We start from the raw sequence: 20792 nt of genomic DNA, 5'->3' as shown, positions 1-20792 counted from the left end.
AGCATTGTACTCAATGTCATATTGCACACCATATTCAGTACAGACATTAAGAAGATCCTGTAACCCAGCACTGCTTGGACTAAAAACAACCAGGTCATCTGCATACATAAGATGATTTATCAGTGCTTCACCTAATATACACCCAGTGTTACAGGCTCTCAGCTGTATGGACAGATCATCAACATATAAATTAAATAAAATTGGAGACAAAATCCCACCCTGTCTAACACCATTGCTGACACCAAAGGGGGCAGAAATACTGCTTCCCCATTTAACCTGCATGTTCTGATGAGCGTACCAGTAAGAGAGAATCCTCACGATGTATTGAGGAACTCCCCGTGTCTTCAATTTATCAAAAAGTTTTCTGTGGTTCACTCGATCAAAAGCCTTAGAGGCATCAATGAAACACATGAGGACAGATGAATTTTTAGCCCTATACAACCTGACTATTTCCTTGAGTGCATATATGCACATGTCAGTGCCGTGCTTTGGTTTAAAGCCAAACTGATTATCCAGAGAAGAGATGAACACACTAACTCTGTCAAACAAGATTCTTTCTAACACCTTAGATAAAATACTGGCTAGTGCAATCGGCCTGTAATTATCCAAACAGCTCACTTTTGCAGCTTTGTCTTTCATAACTGGTACCAGTAAAATACACAGCATTGAGTCTGGTAATATGCCATGAATCATAAACCCAGTGAAACAGAGTGCTAAAAGAGGAGCTAGCCTTACACTAGCATGTTTTAAATGTTCTGCAGTGATGTGATCCAAACCAGAGGATTTATTATCAGACAACCTATGAATGGCTTCATATACTTCATGTGTCCTTACACTTATTGTGTCATTACTCATGTCAAGATTGTCCTCATATGGATCACTTTTTATACAGTTAAACAATGCACTGTAATGCTGTCTCCATAATGCTGCAATGTTATCTGCCCCAGAAACACCTTCAACAGTTGATGGTAGAGATGGTTTACAGTTATTAAGAGCTTTCACCTCTTTCCAAAAATCTGCCATATTATTACACAACATTTTCCTGGCCAAAGAATCTGCTCTCAGCATTTGCTCATTTTTAGTTATAAAGCAAACAGCGTACTTATATCTGGCATTCGCACATTTTTTCTGTTCAAATTCTGGGCCTTGTTTAGGTCTTCCAGCCATGGCCCAACATTTATAAGCTATGCGAGCTTCATCATGGTACATGGATACATGTTCTTTCCAGCCAGGTCTGATGTTAGGTTTCTTATGCTTATATTGTTTATCAAGCAGTGTACCACTTTCATGCAGAGCAGTCACTATATCATCATACATGGAGCAGAGTAAATGTTTATGCACAGCATTCTTACAGTTGACATCCTTGCACAAAATAGCTTCTTTCGGCAAAGAAATGTTGTTCAGATGTATATCGGTATTACTATGATAAGCTAAGAAATCATCTTCACTACAAGCTGACCAGTCTAATTTTACACTGGTAGCAATATTAGCAATATTGTTTCCAGTTGTTGCTGGCATTTGTTCCACATTCACAGTAAAACCAAAAGGTATATGATCTGACACAGTTACCTCATACCTAATAGTCATGTTTGCTAAAGCTGCATGTCCATCAGCTGTACAGATACAGTGGTCCAGCCATGATGTACTATGCCAGGCTTCACTTATGTATGTATAGCTATCTGCAGGCAGTAACACTTTGGTAGACAAGATAAGATTATTAACTTGACAAAAATGAGTTAAGTGGTCAGCAAACTGAGAACTGCTGTCTGTGAGATCAGCATTAAAATCACCCAAAACATATATGCTGTAAGTATCATTGTCTTGAATAAATGCATTAATAAAAGCCAGCCTACTGAGGTATTCTTGCTCATTTTGACAAGATTCATAGCGAGTATAAATATTAAGAATGATAAAACTACTATTGTTCTGTGTATATTGTATACCAATACACCAGTCTACATCCAGTCTAATGGGCTTTATCACAGGGTCTATTTTTTTGTCCCAAAGCACAGCAACCCCTCCAGGTATTCTGCCTCTGACTATAGCTGTGCTGAGATCAGTTGTTGATTCCCCCACTCCCAAAAAACTTGCATTTAGACAGTTAAGTTTTCCCAGGTCCTGTTTGGACAACCATGTCTCCTGCAAGCATAAAATGTCACATTCTGCAAGCAGACTGTCCACAACAATCTGTCGAGCTTTGTCCCCTGCACTCTGTCCCAAACGTAGACCACGACAGTTGTAAGATAATACCCGAATAGACATCTTCATGTTGATACGTTGGTACCAAAAGGCGCAGTTATCTCCCCTGCTGGATCCACTGAGCTTGGCACCACCGTACCGGGCTTACGAGGTTCATAAAAACGCCGGACCAGAGCCCCTTCAGGCCAGAGTTCAGGATTGTACATTTCACCCACATCATTACATTCAGCAGTAACCTTGAAAGAGCTGAACCTGCTACGTCAGTTGACCTGAGTAATTAAAACCAAGTAACACGTCAACAGTTTATTTAATCATGAATAAGTAACTTTAAAGTGAGCCTGCTATGCTCTACGTTGGTAGGTGTTTGGATTAAATGTGGTCGTTCATGACTTCAAAAATCCACGTGAGACAAAAACGCACACTTCAGGCTGCTTTAAACACTTTTAAACATTCTTTTTCCAGTCTCGGCTCTCTGTGATGTCAAGAAGAGCCGTTATCCCTGATATGGTGACGTCAGGGACACAGCTCTGAGTAACCTTGCTCCTCCCGCCTACTGTCCAAGCCTTCTGTTTAACATGTGCAGCCAGACAGAAGAGAGCTGGCTTGTTTTTAACTAAAAATAAAATTAACCGATTTGGCCCCTTTTTTCTAATTGTTAATTATTTGTAGAGTGTCCCAGCCGCTGGATTGGGAGCATGCTGGAAAAAGTTTGAGAGCCTAAAGGAGGAGAGCATAACCTCCACTTCCTAGTTCTACATGTTATAACTGCCTACCTGGACTCGGTGCTGCAATTTGATTCCACATATACTTTTGATGGTATACAAAAGCAGGTCAAGTTATTGGACGTTCATACTGACCACTACGTGGATTTTTTATCTCTTCATTATGTTGTGTTATTCTAATTTGTGTTGAAAATGTGCTGGTGAGGATGACTCCCCCTGCAGACCAAATCTACTTATTCCCATGTGTTTGATTTCTTAGGTTTTACACCAGATGCTCTTCCTGATACAACCTCAAACAGATTTCTGTCTCCTCCTGGGATTAAACAGGTGATCTTTCACTCATTAGGTAAGTGTAACCTGCTACACTAACTCAAATCTAGCTAAGGTTACAGATAAAGTAACCTGAACCCAAAAGAATACTTCAAATCCAGGCAACTTCGAGGGCAACGCTTAAGGACGTCTTCAGAGGTTACTCCAGTATTTTGTTTTTCACATGGGGTGACCTGAACTACTCAAAGGGTTAGGGGCCTCAATAATTAAGATCATTTTATCAGAAATAAATACAGAATTAAAAACTTGTTTTGGGAAAACAAAGAAAAAGAAAAGAAAAACAACAACAGGCGTGATTTCCCTCCTCTAAGAGTGGGAATCTAAAATAATTTTGTAATGAATACTTGTTTTGGAAAGTGTTGAAAGAAGCATTTAGATACAAAGAAGCATAACCACCCAAATGAAAATCAAATAACATAACAAAATTTGTTACTTTGTAAAAGTAAACATAAAGTATATTTACTTTTACAATTAGTTTAATATGTAGCTACACCATTTTTTGGCTTTAGTCCATAATATTTACACCTCATATTTATCTGGATCTCATTTTTGAGTTATTCTAGTTGCATGCCCTCCAGTATCACAAAACTGACAATAAAGTTGACTTTGACTTTTGGGTAGCTTAAGCTAACAACCTAAGCGCTCGAAACAGTTACTGGAGTACAATGCCGCCCTCCAGGATTTAGTGGGGAAAAGCGGAAACGAATAAAAATTTACTCAAGTAATTGTACTTAATACACCACCTCTGGTCCAAGTTGGTGCTGTTGGACTGTATCTGACAAACCTTATCAAATAACCCACTTTCTGATTTGCTTCATTTTACTGAAGGTAAGATTTAGGAAAATCAGGTGTTACAATAAAAACACAAAACTTCTTAAAGGAAGCTAATTCACAATCCTGTAGACATCCAGAATCTCAATAAAGACCTCTGCAAAAGTAACATTTTTACCAAGTTAACAATTACTAAAGCTAAGAATATTGGCTTTTACATTTTTATTATATTTTTGCAAGGTCACAAAACCATTTCAGTTCATCCCCCCCAAAGTATAGTTTTTATTTTTGCTTTAGTTAAGTAAAATGGGTTTTTTTCACATTTGAGTTACCTAGGATAACCTTGTTTGAGTGGTTACCAGAGCATCGTGCACATACTTAATTTAAAAAAAGAAAGAACTCTGATCTGTGATCACCTGAGAGCGCTGCTTTTTGAGGGGTAGTCATCCAAGTTTAACGTTATTTACTCATTCGTCATGAAACACATTTCTAAAGCAGGTAAAGACACGAGCCTTGATAAGGAGACACTCGTCATCATGAATTCCCTTATCTTTTTTGTTTTTTTTTAATATGTTGTTGTATATATAGATGGTTCATCCATACACCAACCAAAAGCTTGAGACCTTCACGATAAGTCCAATTGTACATGCTTCAAAGATGTATCCAACTGCACTGTCAGTGCTCACACTTGTCCTGCAGCCAATAGTGAACACCAAGAGCATTCTCTTTTCCTGAAGTCGCCCACTGATCCCCTCTGTAACCAGATTATTACAACCTGCCATTACAGAAATCACTTGCAAAGTAACAAAGTTACAGCTGTTTTCATTTTAAATAGTTTTCAATTTAAAAAAAATTTGCAGTCTGATACAGAGGGCTAGGAGACCTGAACAATATGAAAGTGCTAGTATTATTAATTTACAGAGATCAGGCATCACATAGTGCTATGAATTATCCAATATGCTACATATGAATACAGCTGTTGATACCTTACAAATGCCTCTGGTTGCTTTTTTTCAAGGCTACTTGAAAAATAAACAATAACCTTGGCTTGTATGTACATAAACATGAGTTTTGTTTATGCTGAAGATAACGTTGATTTCACCACTACCAGAGGTATAATCTTATTAGGCCAAATGGCCATGACAGTGATAATGAAATATTTAGTCCCATTATCAATTCTAACGGTTAATCCCCCAAATTTTGTGTAAGTGAGAAAGAAACAACAAAAAAACAAAGCCAAAAAGAGTTGCTGTCATGGTATCCCCCTCCACGCTGGGCTCCAGAAGACAGCGCTGTTCAGAGCTTCTTCATCATCATCATCATCTCCTGCATCGTGCTCAAGTTCTTGGTTCGTTTTTCCCCCCAGCCACTTGTTGCAATTTGGTGCAATTTCCCCCATTTGACAGATTGAAGAATGACTGAGAAGAACCAGTTCTGGAACCACTACTTAAGGGAACAACACAAGCTTTTTTTTCTTTTTTTTCTCTTTTTTCACTTCACTACAATCAGTCACGGAGTAATAAAAAGTAGAACAGATGACTCAATTCATTCCTGGAGCAGTGCCTCCAAAGTTGAAAGTAGATGGCACCACTGGCGCTGTGAACTTGTATCCGCCGTGTTTCTCGATCATCTTGGATTCTGTAATAAGATGGGCAATATATTTTTTAATAAAATAAAACAGCAGAAAACAGTTGTTTGCTCAAGATTTACTGCTGTCCAGCTATGCAGCTCACCCAAAACAACCAAGTAAAATCTTTATCTTTTTACCATGACAGGTACCTTGATTTACTCCCACTGGGCAGCCTTTACTATTTATTTGTTTATGCATGCCTATTAGGCCCCCATGAAGAAGGAAAAGATAGTCTAACCAAAGAAAGTCTGGAACAAACTGCTTGGCCATCGCTGTGGTCCATTATCAAAGCTGCAATGGTGAGGAAGATCCCATTTATTACTGAAGTGGGATTTTAGACATGTTTTCTTTCGTGTGGCAAGCGTCTTTTTTTTTTTTTATGCCTTGCATTTCTGAGCCAATAATGGCTTATTTCAGTACATCAGTCTGAAATGCAATTAGATGGAGGCAGTGAATGCTAAAGTAGTTTTTATTACAGGTACAACTGCATCAACAACAATGAAAAAGAAAAAGCAGCACATACAAAAGCACTTTATTTTCAGACTTTAGAGCACCACAAGATTTAAATTGGCAAACTTGGGTAGTCTTAGCCGGGCCTCACCATGTGCTGCCCGTCTCTGATCTGCAAGTGTGGCGATGTCCTGAAGCTGTTTGCCCTGTTCCTCGTCGAGGGATTGTGTTAGCGCCTGGTACCATGCTGGGTCACGGTTCTGGAGATCTGCACCACATTGAGGTGACATCAATTAGTGAAAAAAATACACATGCATATAGTGGTTTGTTTTTAGGCCATCAGTAGCTTGTGGTCTTACTCTGTAGAATGACTTTGAAGATCTGATATTCGTCCACCAAGTTATCTTCGTCATCTACGGCTGTAGTGTAGCCCTCGAGTGCCGTCTCCTCTGCGTCGTCCTCCTCCCAGTCCTCGTCGTCTCCGTCCTCGCCTGCATGCTTTGCCAGCATCTCCAGGTATTCTTGGCCCTCCTCGTCAATGTCATCCTCGTCGCTGCCCAGCTCCGCTATAATTACAGACGTAAGATGACACATTTAGACATTACCTCCCTGATTAACGCTGAACGCTTAGACACATTTAAAAGAAATAAATAAAAATCTTCATCTTACCATTATCATCCTCTTCTTCCCCATCCTCCTCGTCATCGTCTTCCTCGTTCTCATGCTCTGCTCGACAAGCGTACGCCCTCTTGAGGCCACTGAAAAGCAAGATGGCTGCTGGAAGAAGCTGGCTGGCCACCTGGTTGATGGCCTGAGGCCTGTGCTCGAGGTCCATGAGAGCACACAGTCCCAGAATGCACATCTTCCTGTCATGGAGGCTGAGAGAGAGGAGTAAAAGCATTAAAAGTTGCTGAATCTTCTGAGATTCAACAAGGATGAACAGTCAACACAAGATATACTGAGATAAGACGCTTGGGCCAGTCACTTTAATTTTATACTCTAATATTTTCACTGCCAGCAGACAGACTGTTAATAGTGATTTCAAGGTAACCTTTAAATCAACTAAAATAAAAATAGTCAGTTAATTCTGGAGAAGACAAATATTTTTCCTAAAAAAGGTGACTTTCCCTCTTCCCCCCCCCCCTCAGTGTCTCATCTGCATATCCCTCCAGTCACGCAGCAGCTGCACCGACCCAACCTTTCTAAAAAAGAGCCATCGGTCAGATGTGACAACAGGCCGCTACATTAACTGCCATGTTGTTCTACACTTACTGAGCACCAGCATCAGTGAACCACAGGAGCAAAGCTAGACCAAAAGGTTCAGGAGTCTGGAACAACAGTTCTTTGTTTGTCAACGTTTTGAAATTCTCCACAAGCAAATGAAAAGCTCTCTCCCTTCCCTTGTTGGGAGGCTTTTATTGCAGTTTCAGTACCCAGCTCCATTAATGTAATCTCAACTCAGTATGAGGGGAATATGCAGCAAAACAAGAACTAACGCAGCCATAAAAATCAGCAAACAGAGTCATAGACAGAGCCTGATGCTGCTTGTAGACAACACCGTGATTCATTCCCAGTCTCTTCTTCACAGTGAGAAATACAGCCTATTAATCCAAAATCCAAAGTACCTATACTATTAAAAAGTTCTTTTACAAGATCAGTGACAAGCTAAATGGATAATAAAAACTAATAAACATATATGCAGCTATAAAGAAAACAAGTGCAGGGTTTTGTTAGAAATGGCCCTAACAGCCTGTTTTAAATTTACGAGTAGTCATTCGTGCTGATTAACAGTGATTACTATTCAATGTCAGTTGGGGAAATAAAAGCAAATGTGTTTTGTGCATCTTCAATTGCTGACTGGCGCACACCTAAGCTGCGATTCGCAGTATTAAAAACATCAGTCTTACCCCAGGAAGCAGTCAACGTCTTTCAGCCACTGGCTTATGAAGTGGTTTGTGATTGGTTCTGTGTTGTTGGGAAAGCGGAGATTCTCCAGAGTGTTGAGGAGCAGAGGAGGGCTGTAGTACAGTGCAGCAATGGCCACCTGGAGGCACATAGTCCTCAGCTCGCTGGTCTTCACCTCCCGCGTCAAACGCTCCAATGCAGTCGTCACAAACAAAGGCACAACCTTCAAGGGCAGGATGAAGTTTAAAAATAAATAAATGAATAATAACACAAAAAAATCCCAAGCAGGAACTGTACAACAAAAATCTACTTTTACATTTTATTTCACAGCCAAGTGGTGATGCTCTTTTTAATATAACAGCTCATTGTTCTGATGCGTAGATGCAGTCTTTATTTAACACTGACCTGATCAATGCCGCGGCCTTTGCACTGCAGAATGATCACTTCTAGGAGCTTGGCTGCGTGGCACTCTGGGTCCTCACCTGGATCGCCCGTCAGGATCTGTGTGAACACACAGGATGGTTTAACACCAAAATCGCGCTCAGCAACTAGTTTAGCCTGAATATTAAAAAAAAAAAAGCCCATCTCACATTATGTAGAATAAACTGCAGCACCTTACCTTCTTACACATGCTATAGATTATCTCCAGGTATTTAGTGTCAGAGAGGAGGGTGTCCGTATCAACTGTGACATAGTTGTGAAGGAGAGGCATCATATCTGAAAGAAAGACAGTTATTCACTCAGCTGAACAGACAGACAAAATTACACAGGGTGTGAAAAATTCATTGGAAAATCAAAGTACCTGTGAAATAGTCAAAGCCATCCTGCTGGAAGACTTCATACACAAGTGGAAGGAGCTGCCACATCTGCGGTGACACCTGCTGGCAGGTGAGGCTGTGGGCCAAGGACAGGATCTCCTCGTAGAATTCTGGGGGTAAAATCCAAAGTGCATCACTGGAGGTAAACAATCTGTTTACCACAAAGAGTTTAAGACCAGCATGCGGGAGGAAAGTGGAAACACAGGAAGAACCGGTCTCCCTTACCCAGTACATGCTGCTGCAGCACAGTGCCGATGACCTGCAGGCAGATGCCCTCGAGCTGCTGGATGATCTGAAATACCACAAAACATCAAAGAAAATTCAGAATTCACTTTCAGTTTCACTAAAGAAGATGCAGCTGCTGAGATCAAAACTATATTGCTTTTGCGTCACATAAGGCTCTTAAATTTAGCACGAGTAGTAAGTAAAATGATTTAATAGAAAACAGTCTTTTGGATGCAAACCTTGTTATTAGAGGTGCAACGATACTCTTATCGATATTGAACCGTTCGGTACGCATATGTATCGAACAATACAAAATTTTTAATTTATTTTATCAACTTTCCTTCTGACGATGCTGTCTGTGTTGAGCGCTCAGTGGATCTGCGCTCGACAGTGCAGCCTAGGCGGAGTAGTCGAACGCAGATTCACTGAGCGCAGGGCAAGCTAGCGAGACAGAAGTTAAGCTCTCCTTGCAACATGGCAAATTGAACCTCCCCCACCCTCATTCAGATGTGGCGTTTGGAACCATGTTGGTCTTCATGTGAAGCATGACCCTGAAGGTAAGCGCGTCATGGACAAAAGTAAAACAGTGTGTCGGATGTGCCACGCAATGCTCAATTACATTGGTGGGAACTAGTGTGTTAGCTCAGTTAGCTCGTTAACGTGTTGGCCGTTCAGCCCCACGCACGGGGCGATCCGCGGTAGCTTGTTAACGGAGATTTGCCGTGTTGTGGCGTTAAGGTCATTTTAACGAGATTAACGCTGACAGCACTAGTGGGAACACAACGAATATGACTGCACATTTACACCTACAGCATCCTAGTGCAAAGACAAGTGGAAGCAGACAAAAACAACAAGCACGCATGCTACAAACTTTACCCGAGTCATTTAGACAGCCGTTAGCACACGATTCTCCGTATGGGGACCTGATATGTTTAATATGCTGCTGAGAATATAGCCCAGAAGAAGCGTATAGTGTAGCTTTTATTTTGGAAAGAGCCATTTCTCTGTAATAAACTCTTTTCCAAAGATGAGTGATTCCTCGATCAGATAGATTTTTTTTATTATTTTGTTTCAGCAACATTAAATTTAAAAACTACTTTTGAGTTAAATATATATTTATAATTTTAATAAATGACAAATTAAAAAGGCATGAACATTTTTTTGTATCGAGAAAATATCAAACCGTGACACCAAAGTATCGAACCGAACCGTGAATTTTGTGTATCGTTGCACCCCTACTTGTTATATGTGGAAATTTGAATTGAAAACACAAATTTCCAGATCCACTTGGAAACTTTGGACTAGAACTCCCCAACTGTACTAACTGTAACCTGGGACAACACTTATTTGAGTCAATACCATCTGTGCTGTTAGGTCCTCTAATGCACCTACAGCCATTGATTTGGTTACATTTCCATTTTCCCAAATCCACAGGTCAAATAAAATAATACCACTTTGGTGCAGCAAAGCAATGCATGTTGACAATCCTGAATTACAGAACCATTACGCAATTTAAAAAACCCAGAGTGCTTATTGACTGAGCAGCAGTAGTCCTGCGTTTCAGCAGACATGGTGGCAGCGTGCCCCGGCTCTATTTCTAGCGTCTGCCTCAGCCTCTGAGTCATTTTGAACATGGTGAGAACAGAGCGTGTTCCCAGGAGTTGGTGGGTGGCTCGAGTGTGTTGGCAGGAACGCTGTAGCAGCAGACCAGAGCCGCTTCCACAGAGGAAGTGGCACCGAGATGAGCGATCAGCCGGGAGGGGTGTACATGTGGGCAGCGGCTACGGTGGCTATGATGCTAACCTCTTTGTGGTCCTCCACCACACTCAGCAGTGTGTCGATGGTGTTGAGGATGCCCATGGCGGTCACAGCCTTGTCATCCCCTCCCTCCTCGTCAGGGCCCGTCTGAATCACCTGGTTGAACGTCATGGCCTGCCAGAGAGCAAACAGGAAAGAGCATTACGACTGCGTCTATGATGAGCAGAGTACTTTCTAGTGAACCTCATAGCAACACATGAATCATCAGGCAGGAGATTGATTAATATGAAGGCTCCACTTCTGAAAAGGGAAAAGCAACAAAAACAGGAAAGGGGGGGGGGGGGGAGAGAGATTTTGTTGTAGCTTTCTGTTAAAAGCAGCAAAGAAGAACTGCAGTCACTTTGCAAACATTCAGCATCAGTCATCAGTGCATGAGATGGAAAATAAAGAAGCTAAAGGGAAGAAAAGTCAGAAACATGACAGGACACTTAATCGCGATACTGATTCTTCCTTTCCCAGGGATATTATATATTTATTAAAAATCAGGCCACTGGTACTTTATCTGTCATGAGAAACTTGCAATTAATCTTCAAATTCTTTAAAAAAAATGAATACAACATTTTTTTCCTTATGGGATGACAGCCCTCTCCTCATTTATTGCTCTATAGGAGCAGTTTTATGTGGCATCTTTGTGAGATTATGCCATGACAATGTAGCCTCCATCATGTCTGCACTTACCAAATGCTGTGTCATCTCCACTGCAATTGGAGTGACCTCCTCACTGTATTCACAGATCATCTTCTGTATGACATTAGTGAGGTCGTCATTCTCCGTCTCTCTGACGATGTGCAGGAGTGCCTGCATCACTGGCCGAATGAAGGGGGTGATGTATTCTTTGGCTAAAAACGACACAAGGAAAAATGTTGTTAGATGGGAACTGAACTTTAGCGTTTTAGTATCACAGGCTCCATGAATAGATTATCTCACCCTTCTCCTGATTGCTAATGAGAACTTGTAGGGCGATAGCGGCCTCCACCTTAACTGGCATCTCATTGTCATTGATTAGACAGTTGCGGGTCAGCTCGAGGGCCGTTTGCAGATTCTGGTCATTTTTGAACTTCACCTCGCAGAAGTAATGCAGCACCCAGCAAGCCTATGGGAAAAGGTGGCAGGACCACTGATTAAACACATCCTACATAAAGTTATTCCATGCTATTATCACACAAGTCTGACGACTGGAGATTATGTGGATTATGTGATCACTTACTCTGGCTCTCATGTATCCCAGTTCACTGCGGAACAGGGGGAAGACGTGATTCTGCAGCATGAACTCCATCTGGTCTTTGTATATCTTTTTCTGCATAAAACGAGGAAGAAGAAAAAAGTAAGTTTCACGAGGCAATCAAAACAGTTTACACTTGCAGTGGTTTGCAGAAAGAGGATGCAGGCTGAATTCAGATGATTGATAATTACACAGCTTCAGCACTGATATTTTGCCCACAGCTAGGAAAGTATTAAAATGGACTGCAATAAAGTACAACCGAGTAAAGAGCAGTTTTCACCATCAGTGCAATATCTGCAACTGAACACATGAGTGAAAGTGGAACTAAATGTCTTTTAGTTTGTGCCTAGAAAACAGGATTTGCCAGATAAGTGGAGAAAACGGGCCAGTGGAGAGACGTTTACCTTGAGCAGGATTTCAGCCAGAGAGCCTATCATGTGAAGGGCGCCGTCCTTTTTCCTGGGGTCAGAGGTGGGGTCTGTGAGAATCTGGTAACAGAAGCCCATAGTCTTTTGCAGCACCTAAACAGTAAGAAGAACATTTTATTATTTTCTGGACCTCAAATACAGATTATAGGGATAGTTCTTTTTTTCCTCCCTCTTAAAAGGGTATAAATTTTTAATACAATTAACAAAAAATGGCCTCACCTCTTTCCTCTTGTTGCAGGCAGTGAAGAGAAGCGTCTGGGCTGCGGTTGTTGGAGAGATAAAATCCTCGAATACATCTGACAGAGACAGCACAGATTGGAGTAATTGTTAGTCATCACTCATGCACGGACTCTTTTGGATTTCAGGCATTGATCGTCTCAGCTTACCAAATTTCATGCGGATGTACTCGTATGGATCCTCCTGCCAGAGCTCCTCATCGCTATCTGTGTAACACATGAGGGGGAAAACCACGTCCTGAATGATGCCCTGAAAGATCAAAGTCACAATGGTCAGCGAGCATCAACACAGATGTCAGGTTTGTTCTTGGACAGAAACAGTACATCAAAGTGCTCATTGCAATCATTACAAATGGAAAGATGCACTTTAAACTGCAGTTATCAAGGTTCATTCACTGCTCTTTTTCAAAGTGTTCCAGAAACCACTAACAGTCTTATACATAATTGTGAAATATCTAGCACATTTAAGCATTTTGAATTTTTACCTGGATGTGTTGTTTGAGGTTTTTCCACGTCAGAGCGTGCGCTATGCCCTGGTTGATATAGTTGAGCGTCTGTTGGAGTACTCTGGGAGCCACATATTGCTTTTCCTTGTATTGGTATAACACTTTCAGCAGCACCTAGAGGCAAAGTGTGCAAAGAAACTCCTTACACTTGTGGGTTTCACTCCAAAAAACAAAGTTCAATTTAAAAGGTGAGATGCTGCTGCTCTTTCATCTTCCAAAGTTCTTACCTGCTGTGCACCGACTGCATATTCCTTTAGGAAAAGTTCAGCAAACTCTGCGTACTCTTTGGTTGTGTTTCCTGGGCTTCCATACCTGCAAACAGAGTATGAATGTTAAACCGAGTGGCAATCTTTAGGGCTGAAGTATTAAAACACCATTAAATAGCACATTTACAGCCTGATACAAAAAACTGGTTAGTTTCTTTCCTCATAATAACTGGAGGTGAGAATTTTTTTGGGGGACACTGTAACGCTTAAAGTGAAGGGTGAGGAAGATTGATGTAGCAACACAAGCAGCCCTGGTGACTGCTGTCTAGTAGGATTAACTTATACTAATCCAAGTATAGTTCCATCAATGTCGCTTCAAAAATGCTGAGTCCAAACCCAGTCGGTGCGTCTATTTTTATTTACTTTTTTTTTTTTTTTTTTTTAAACATGCAGTCTATGTGTTAAACTTGCTCCTATCATTTGCTGAACAAGTTAAGGGAACAATTATTGGATTTTTACCTCTCAAAGAGCCGAGCCAAGATGTGGAGGGCCCACTTCTTACACTTCCACCATGGAAGCTCAGGCCGCTCATCTTCATCGATCTGCATCGTCTCCTGCAGCACAGACAGGAACCAGTATCGCAGTCAGCATGCGGAGCAGGTAAATGTGAACACCTTGTGGAAACTGGAAATCTTTTTTCCCCTACTTACCGGAGGCACATCTCTGTCTACTACCGTCTTCAGGATTTCCATCCACTCTGTCAGGTTCTGTCTGTTGATGAGCTCCAGAGGAAGGTTGTACTGTGGAAGGAGACAAGGAACCAGTCATTTACTCCAGTGTCACCAGATATTAAGATGTGTGTCAAAGAAGGAGAATTAAAAATAAACAATGATTTTGCTGAGCAAACCAAAGAATACCTGGAAGAGGGCATAGAGAATTTTAAAGATCTGTTTCTGTATGAGGACAGAGTCAGTAGAGTGGTCAGAGAGCAGCTGGATGAAGCGTTCTTTCAGCATGGGCATGAAGATGTGCATGGCGGCCACCAGTGGTTGACGCTCTTCTGGTTTCTTGTACCTGTTTCATACACAAGGTCCACAAGCTCAATGTTAGACCCAGGGCGTGTGGTATAAGACCATGTAAAGGTCAACAATGAAAACTCTGACTTACTCGTAGTTTTTGACAAGCTGGTAAAGACAAAGCAAGATGCCCAGCCACCCTGCACTGTTGTCTGACTGCAGGTAGAAGCCAATCTTGTCCACGATGGCCGTCCACTTGCCGGGGTAGTCATGCTTGATCATGTGGTGAATACATGTTGTCAGCTGGACCCTGAAAAGTTCAACAGACGACTTTCAGATTGGGCAACTTAATGCAAGAGTGACAAACTCTCCTCAGCTCCTCCTCTCTCTACTCATCCAGTGGGGTTTGTGGTTACCTGATGCGCTCGGGGGAGTGGATGATGGCCTCCACTATGGTGTCTCGAATGAACTGCCTGTCCTCCTCGGGGATGTTATTAACAGGCGTCTCTGTGCCTGAACCGTCTCCATCGCTCCAGTGCTGGGTTATCATGTTCTTAAGGTAAATCACACCTGGACAGACGGGGAACACAGAGGTTACAGAGCACAGCCCAGAAATGCAACACACACAGTGATCAACATCACAAAAAAGATTACATTTTAGCACAAATAGTTAGGCAGCTTCCAAATGAATGCACGGAAACCACGTGGAGAATGAAGAAGAGACTTAAAGGAACTCTGTTTCAAGTTTTGCTCCCTGACGCTCTTTCAATTATCTTTGAGATGTAGCGAAACTGGACTTTTAAGGAGTGTTGACAGCACTTCACTGTATAGGAAAGAGGTGTGACGGGTTTATCAAAAGACAATAGCTGATAGCTTTAACGTAAATGAAAGCAAACTATTAAACTGAAAACATGATTCCTACCATAACGTTTGAGAGACACTCCAAAGACTTATTCTGGGGAACGATATGTGAACTTATGAAAAGGAAACATGGGTATACGATCCCCAGAAAAGGTAAAAGGCTATATATCTGCTATCTTAAAATGGGTATAAAATGGACAAATACACAAACTAAGACTTCAAGACAGACAGATTTTACCAAAGAAGAGCAGTCTCAAATACCAGAAGGAAAAATAACATGGAAAGCGAGACTTTAAAATCATACTTCTCTTCATGACGGGATATCAAAATAAGCCACCAACTTCATGCAACCCTTAAACTCACACCCATCATCATTATGGCGGCGTACATCACAGCAATGTGAATTGAGCACCAAATAAAGCCTATGCTGCAGAAATAAATTCCCTCTGTAGGTCAGTTTTGAATGTAGCACCAGGGTGTCAGCTGGGTTCACATCTACAGTGTGGGGGCCTCACTATGAGGTTTGTGGCTCACAAGGAAAGGCATCTGAGAGAGCGGAGGTCAACACGAATGCCTACAGCAACTGCGAGTCAATCATAATCCACCCCATCAATGCTGATGGAGCACAGCCCTCCGCCCCCCTTTCACCGATGACTACACTGCACAACAAAGTCCCTAGGAATGTGTCATAAATTAAATTTATGACCACGAGGAAAATGTGTTTACACAATATACTTTCAACCTCTGTATTTACTTTGTAACAAATCTTGAAACACAACTCACGCTGCACATCCTGTCAACACGTATTCAAATACAACTCAAATCTACATTCAAACACGATGCCCAGAGACAGCTGGCTGCCATCAATGCATCTGATCAATCTATTTATGGGAAAAAATTATCTAATAACTGTCAATCACCACTAAAGCAGCGCCACTCATATTTCAAAAATTTAAAAAGCATTTTTGTTGTGTTGGACAGCCTACCAGCATCAAACCAGACAGGCTGCAAACAATAATCTGGCCAACCAAAGTGACTACATGCCAGAACAATAAATCAAGACATTAGTTTGTAATCAGCTTTACTGTTGATATTAGTCCAAAGCATCTGTACAGTCTGGACCGCAAAATAATGTCTGACATTTTTTCCCCCCCTATGGCTAAAAAAGTAATTTATAATACCTGAGCACAGATCTATAGCAGCTTAATTTGCTGGAAGAGCCATGTATTCTTGGGAGGTGTGTGCACAATAATTAAGATGTTATGTGTGCACTTTCTGTAACAACTCTGGCCCAGATTTTAACTTTGAGGAAGGTGTCAGTGGAGGGAAAGCTCTATGTTCAGAGAGCAGCATTTGACTGAAGCTATATTTAACCAACTCCACGTGTGCAATGCACTTCAGCGTGGTACTTTAGCCTCACAAAAACAAGTGTGAATCACAGATCATCACTTAATAACTCTGTTTAAAAAAAATATATAAAAAAAATTATATAATCGACCTCTTTAACTTGGGAATCGCAGGTAATAGATGTGTTTTCTTATTTAATGCAGTTTTATCCTAAAGTGTAGGATAAAAGCGGTAAAAAAGTCAAACAGTAGCAAGGTGGATTCAGTGCACACTAAGGTTTGCAATAACAGCTTAAAATAAACCAAAACATTAAATTAATTTTCCTGACCAAGTCCTTGAGCACTGATCATGCTCAAGGACTGAAATAAACTGAAATTGAAGTGAGAACATTTTTACAGATGCTTAAAATAAATAAATGTAATCACGTCTTTTATTTGTGGATTTGGTTTCAAGTCATAAAATAGTTTGACTCAGAAAATACACTAAACGTATGAACAGAACATTAAAGCCAATGATGAGTCACTTTTCTTTCAAAGAAAACAACTGCAATTAACAATAATTATTAGCAAAAACGTTTGGTTGTTTTGTTTTGTTGGTTGTTGTTTTGTTTTGTTTTTTAAATCCTACGACTGTATAATTATTTGTTTGCTGAGAAAGTTCTGACTCACCTGCTTGCCTGACAGGCAAATCCAGCTGATCAGTCATGGTGACGCGAAGCAGCGTGGACACAAAATTTACCCGGGCGTGACCCTGTAAGCATTGAAAAAAATATATATATACGTAAGCTGGTTATAAAGACAAAACATCTCCCCTCTCTTTGTTTAAAGAGTGATTATTTGCCTTCATTATTATTAGTATTTTAGACAAGATGGTAGAGCTGACAGGAAAGGAGAGACATAGAGCAGGCAGAGTGACACAAAGGAAATGGCCTGGGTTAGAATCAAACCCAGGCTCCTACAGTAGCCCTTCAGCATACGGGTAGCCCGTTTAACCAACGCCCCATCATCTCTCTTTTAGTACCGTTTCATGTGTGCTGGACTTCAAGTTAGTTTTAATTAATCTTTTTGAGCTGGCATTTAAGTATACTTGAATTGGTCCAAGTCTAACCTGCAGTTTGAGCACACACTATGTACTCAGATAATCATACATCACTGTTGCTGAGTAACTGGAAACAGAAATACATGACTTATTGTTACAAATCTGCAATATTATGATCTTTGAAGGATTTTTAAAAAATTATTTACTACAGGGGGAGGAAAAATATCCCATAGCCAGAGTCAGTTTTACAGCATCAGACAAGACATTTTTCCAACCTAAAACATGATGAAGTAATAATCATCACCAGAACAGAAGCGACATCAGACTGGTACCTGCTAACTTGTACAGCCAAAAAAAGCATGATCAGTCTCTGATAAATACATTAATGTCCTGCAGCTCAAGGGTCAATGAATTTGATTTATCTTAAGCTTCATTCACTGTTCAACTGACAATTCTCCATGAAAAGCAGTGAGAGTTTATGACTAAGCAAAGAACCACATTTAGAAACCACAGATTTACTCCATCCTCCTCCAGAAGACATGACTTCTATTGAGAGAAGAAAAAAAAACAAAAAAAAAAACTCCAGGAGGTCCAGCCAGCTTTGTGAAAATACTCCGAGCTCTGCCATTCAAGGGAAGCAACACTAACAACGCTTACGTGGGTGTAAAGCAAAACCTTAGCCCCAAGCATTGCCAATAATACATAACTGAGACATTAGCGCCTGAATAATAAACAAACTCAACCATTTCATTCGGTACGCCCATGCAAGCTAGTGCACTTCCAAACAACAAAAAAATGATTATTCCATGTTATGCTCATTGAGTTGGAAATGTGTCCAACTCCATCACTATACGACACCAGTTGGGTCCTCAATGGCACATGAAATTAAGACGCTTTGCAGCAATAACTTTTATTACAAACACCTAAAGCAGTCCAGCAAATCAGTTTGCTACGAAGTGCCAGGGATGGTGGTTTAATTTTACAGGATGGCAGGACTCTGTCCCGCATTTAATCCCCATTAACAAACCAAATACGCTCTCAGACCTTAAAAATGTATCCAGTTGTTTTATACAGATTAATTTCCGTATATCAGAAATAAAACTAATTGTTAGTGTGACCAGACATTTTTTTTTTAGTCACACAGTGCGGATGCTGCCTCGACCAGGATAGTTGCTAACTCTGAACTTTAGCTCATACGGACCTCGGAAAACCCATTTCGTTACACATTTCACGCAGTAGATGTGAAGCCCACGATTCTATAACGGGCGAAGCCAAGACAAACTGTACTAAAATAACCGATTATGTAAATTTTATTGCGTAGTTAAATACTGTGAACAGTTCAGGGACTGCCAGTGACACGTGAGCAGCTGCTATGTAGCGGAGCTACAGCAGCTCATCCAACAAGTAGCGAAGTTAGCTAGCTGACATTAGCCACCTAGCTAGACACCAGTATCCCGCTGTTAAATACCCTGCCTTCCACTTGCCTTGCATTTGGCCGGCCTCTTTTGCCACTCAATAAGCCGCTCGAATCGTTCTTCCGCCGTGTCAGCCTTGAATTTAGTCGAAATTGTACAGAAACGATACGAGCACAGCTCACACTTATCGCTTCGGCAGGGCAACAACCGTTAGCTTCTGTAGCATTAGCGGCACAGCTGGCTGAAGATGAGGCTAATAGTGACGCTGGTAACTGCCACACGAGCGTGTTATCACCTAATCACAAAAAGGACTGATCACATCGCGTTTATCACGCACAAAAAACAGCAACTAAAGTCTGGGCAATCAGACAGTCTGCTAGCCGAGGGGGTATGAACGCCTGAACTGCCACACTAAAGGCAGTAGAGCCCAGCCTGCGTGATCGCACCATCTTGATGTTGTGAACGGCCGAGGCCCGACCCAACCAAGACCGCGCCACAACTGCCTTCATCTTAACTTTTACCTCGTTCAGCTGTCGCTCCGCGGCCTCCCGCAGATTGGGGTCCATCGTACCCCTAAGGGCCTCGACCAAAGCGTCGGGATCCATCACGAAAACTCTGTTTACGGCTCGGATTTCAATATATCACAGCTCTATCAATTCCCAGTCACTGCGCACATGGACGCACGGCTCTCCGGTTACCCGGCGCGAAAGGAAGCAGTGAATGAAGTACCCGGATAGATCAGCGCCAAATTTGTGCAAGACGAACTTCCGGTAGCGCCCGTGGAGCTCTGGGAGGTGTAGTTTCCAGCTACATGGTATCATATTATCTACTGAAATTCAAAAAAATGAGGAAGCTGACCCACCTACTGGCTGCATTTATTAAACGATTGAAAAAACTTTTAGTTTTAACGCCTTTTATTTCTTGATTTCTTTGCATAAATAAAGGTCATTTAAGGCTATTCATTATGAAAGTCCCAGTTACAAAGCTTAGAATGATTTACATTCTCATTTGATAGTGTGAAATAAAGTTTCTATGACAGAATGCATGGATGTGAATGAGAGGGAAGCTTAAATAAGTTCAAATACTGGGGGCAAACATCAAAAGCAATGGATGATGAGAGTATCAGGGGTGATGCATGACAAAAGGATAGCAAGAATGAAAGCGAAGGTTTACAAGACTGAAGTGAGACCTTTTATATTGTATTTTTTGATGACAGTGGAACTGACAAAAAGACAGGATGTTGAGTTGGAGGTGGAAGACCATAAGATCCAATATTTTTTCATTGGGAAAAAAGTATGCCAGAGGGATATCCTTGTTTCTCAATAAGTCACCTCTAATGATGGAGACAAAGTTGTAGTGGCAAGTTTGTGCACGAGCAGAAGAAAGACAGTTGGTATGTTGTACAAATTATGTTGAATAAGGAGCTCCCAGGCAGGATAGAGTAAAATGGATGCATATGGTATCATTTAATGACCCCTAAAAGGAGCAGCTAAAAGAATAAAAAAAACACACACAGATGATTTGTGAACTTTGCTTGAAACTTACATTGGGATCCCACCCAAAGGTGTTAATCATATGCAATGATTTTCACTGCTATGATTTTTATTTGAAGACATAAGCAAGAAAGATTTACACCAGCGTGGATTCAA

At 41.2% G+C, this 20792-nt stretch overlaps 1 protein-coding gene across 2 annotated transcripts; it reads right to left on the bottom strand.

Annotated features, from left to right (window-relative positions):
- Nucleotides 1-4563: 4563 nt before the first annotated feature.
- ipo7 (importin 7) lies at nt 4564-20031 on the bottom strand. Of its 2 annotated transcripts, none has more exons than XM_026167729.2 (25): nt 19665-20031; nt 17359-17440; nt 14899-15052; nt 14634-14792; nt 14384-14540; nt 14177-14266; nt 13986-14080; nt 13488-13572; nt 13240-13374; nt 12905-13004; nt 12738-12814; nt 12495-12611; nt 12076-12165; nt 11796-11961; nt 11547-11707; nt 10854-10982; nt 9051-9117; nt 8810-8935; nt 8627-8724; nt 8413-8508; nt 8010-8230; nt 6772-6980; nt 6462-6668; nt 6254-6370; nt 4564-5660 (listed from the first exon to the last, which is right to left on the bottom strand). In XM_026167729.2, exons 1-25 carry the CDS (start codon nt 19746-19748, stop codon nt 5563-5565), a joined length of 3120 nt encoding a protein of 1039 aa, XP_026023514.1. In that variant the 5' UTR covers nt 19749-20031; the 3' UTR covers nt 4564-5562. The 2 variants fall into 2 exon arrangements, with proteins under 2 accessions (XP_026023514.1, XP_080154456.1); XM_080298330.1 differs by lacking the exon at nt 19665-20031 and adding an exon at nt 19213-19341.
- Between the last annotated feature and the right edge of the window lie 761 nt (nt 20032-20792).

This window comes from Astatotilapia calliptera, chromosome 1 (genome assembly GCF_964374335.1).
Source record: "Astatotilapia calliptera chromosome 1, fAstCal68.1, whole genome shotgun sequence".
Taxonomy (NCBI): Eukaryota; Metazoa; Chordata; class Actinopteri; order Cichliformes; family Cichlidae; genus Astatotilapia; species Astatotilapia calliptera.
Note: the sequence above shows the minus strand (reverse complement) of the source record. Positions and strands in the feature narration are given on the sequence as shown.

Bases quoted from the DNA above. Each gene is read 5' to 3' on its own strand.
- ipo7 (XM_026167729.2), bottom strand. From the start codon at position 19,748: ATGGATCCCGACGCTTTGGTCGAGGCCCTTAGGGGTACGATGGACCCC. The intron at 17,441-19,664 runs GTAAAAGTTAAG...CAATGCTTACAG, and splicing joins CGGAGCGACAGCTGAACGAG to GGTCACGCCCGGGTAAATTT. The intron at 8,936-9,050 runs GTAAGGGAGACC...TTTTACCCCCAG, and splicing joins GCTGCAGCAGCATGTACTGG to AATTCTACGAGGAGATCCTG.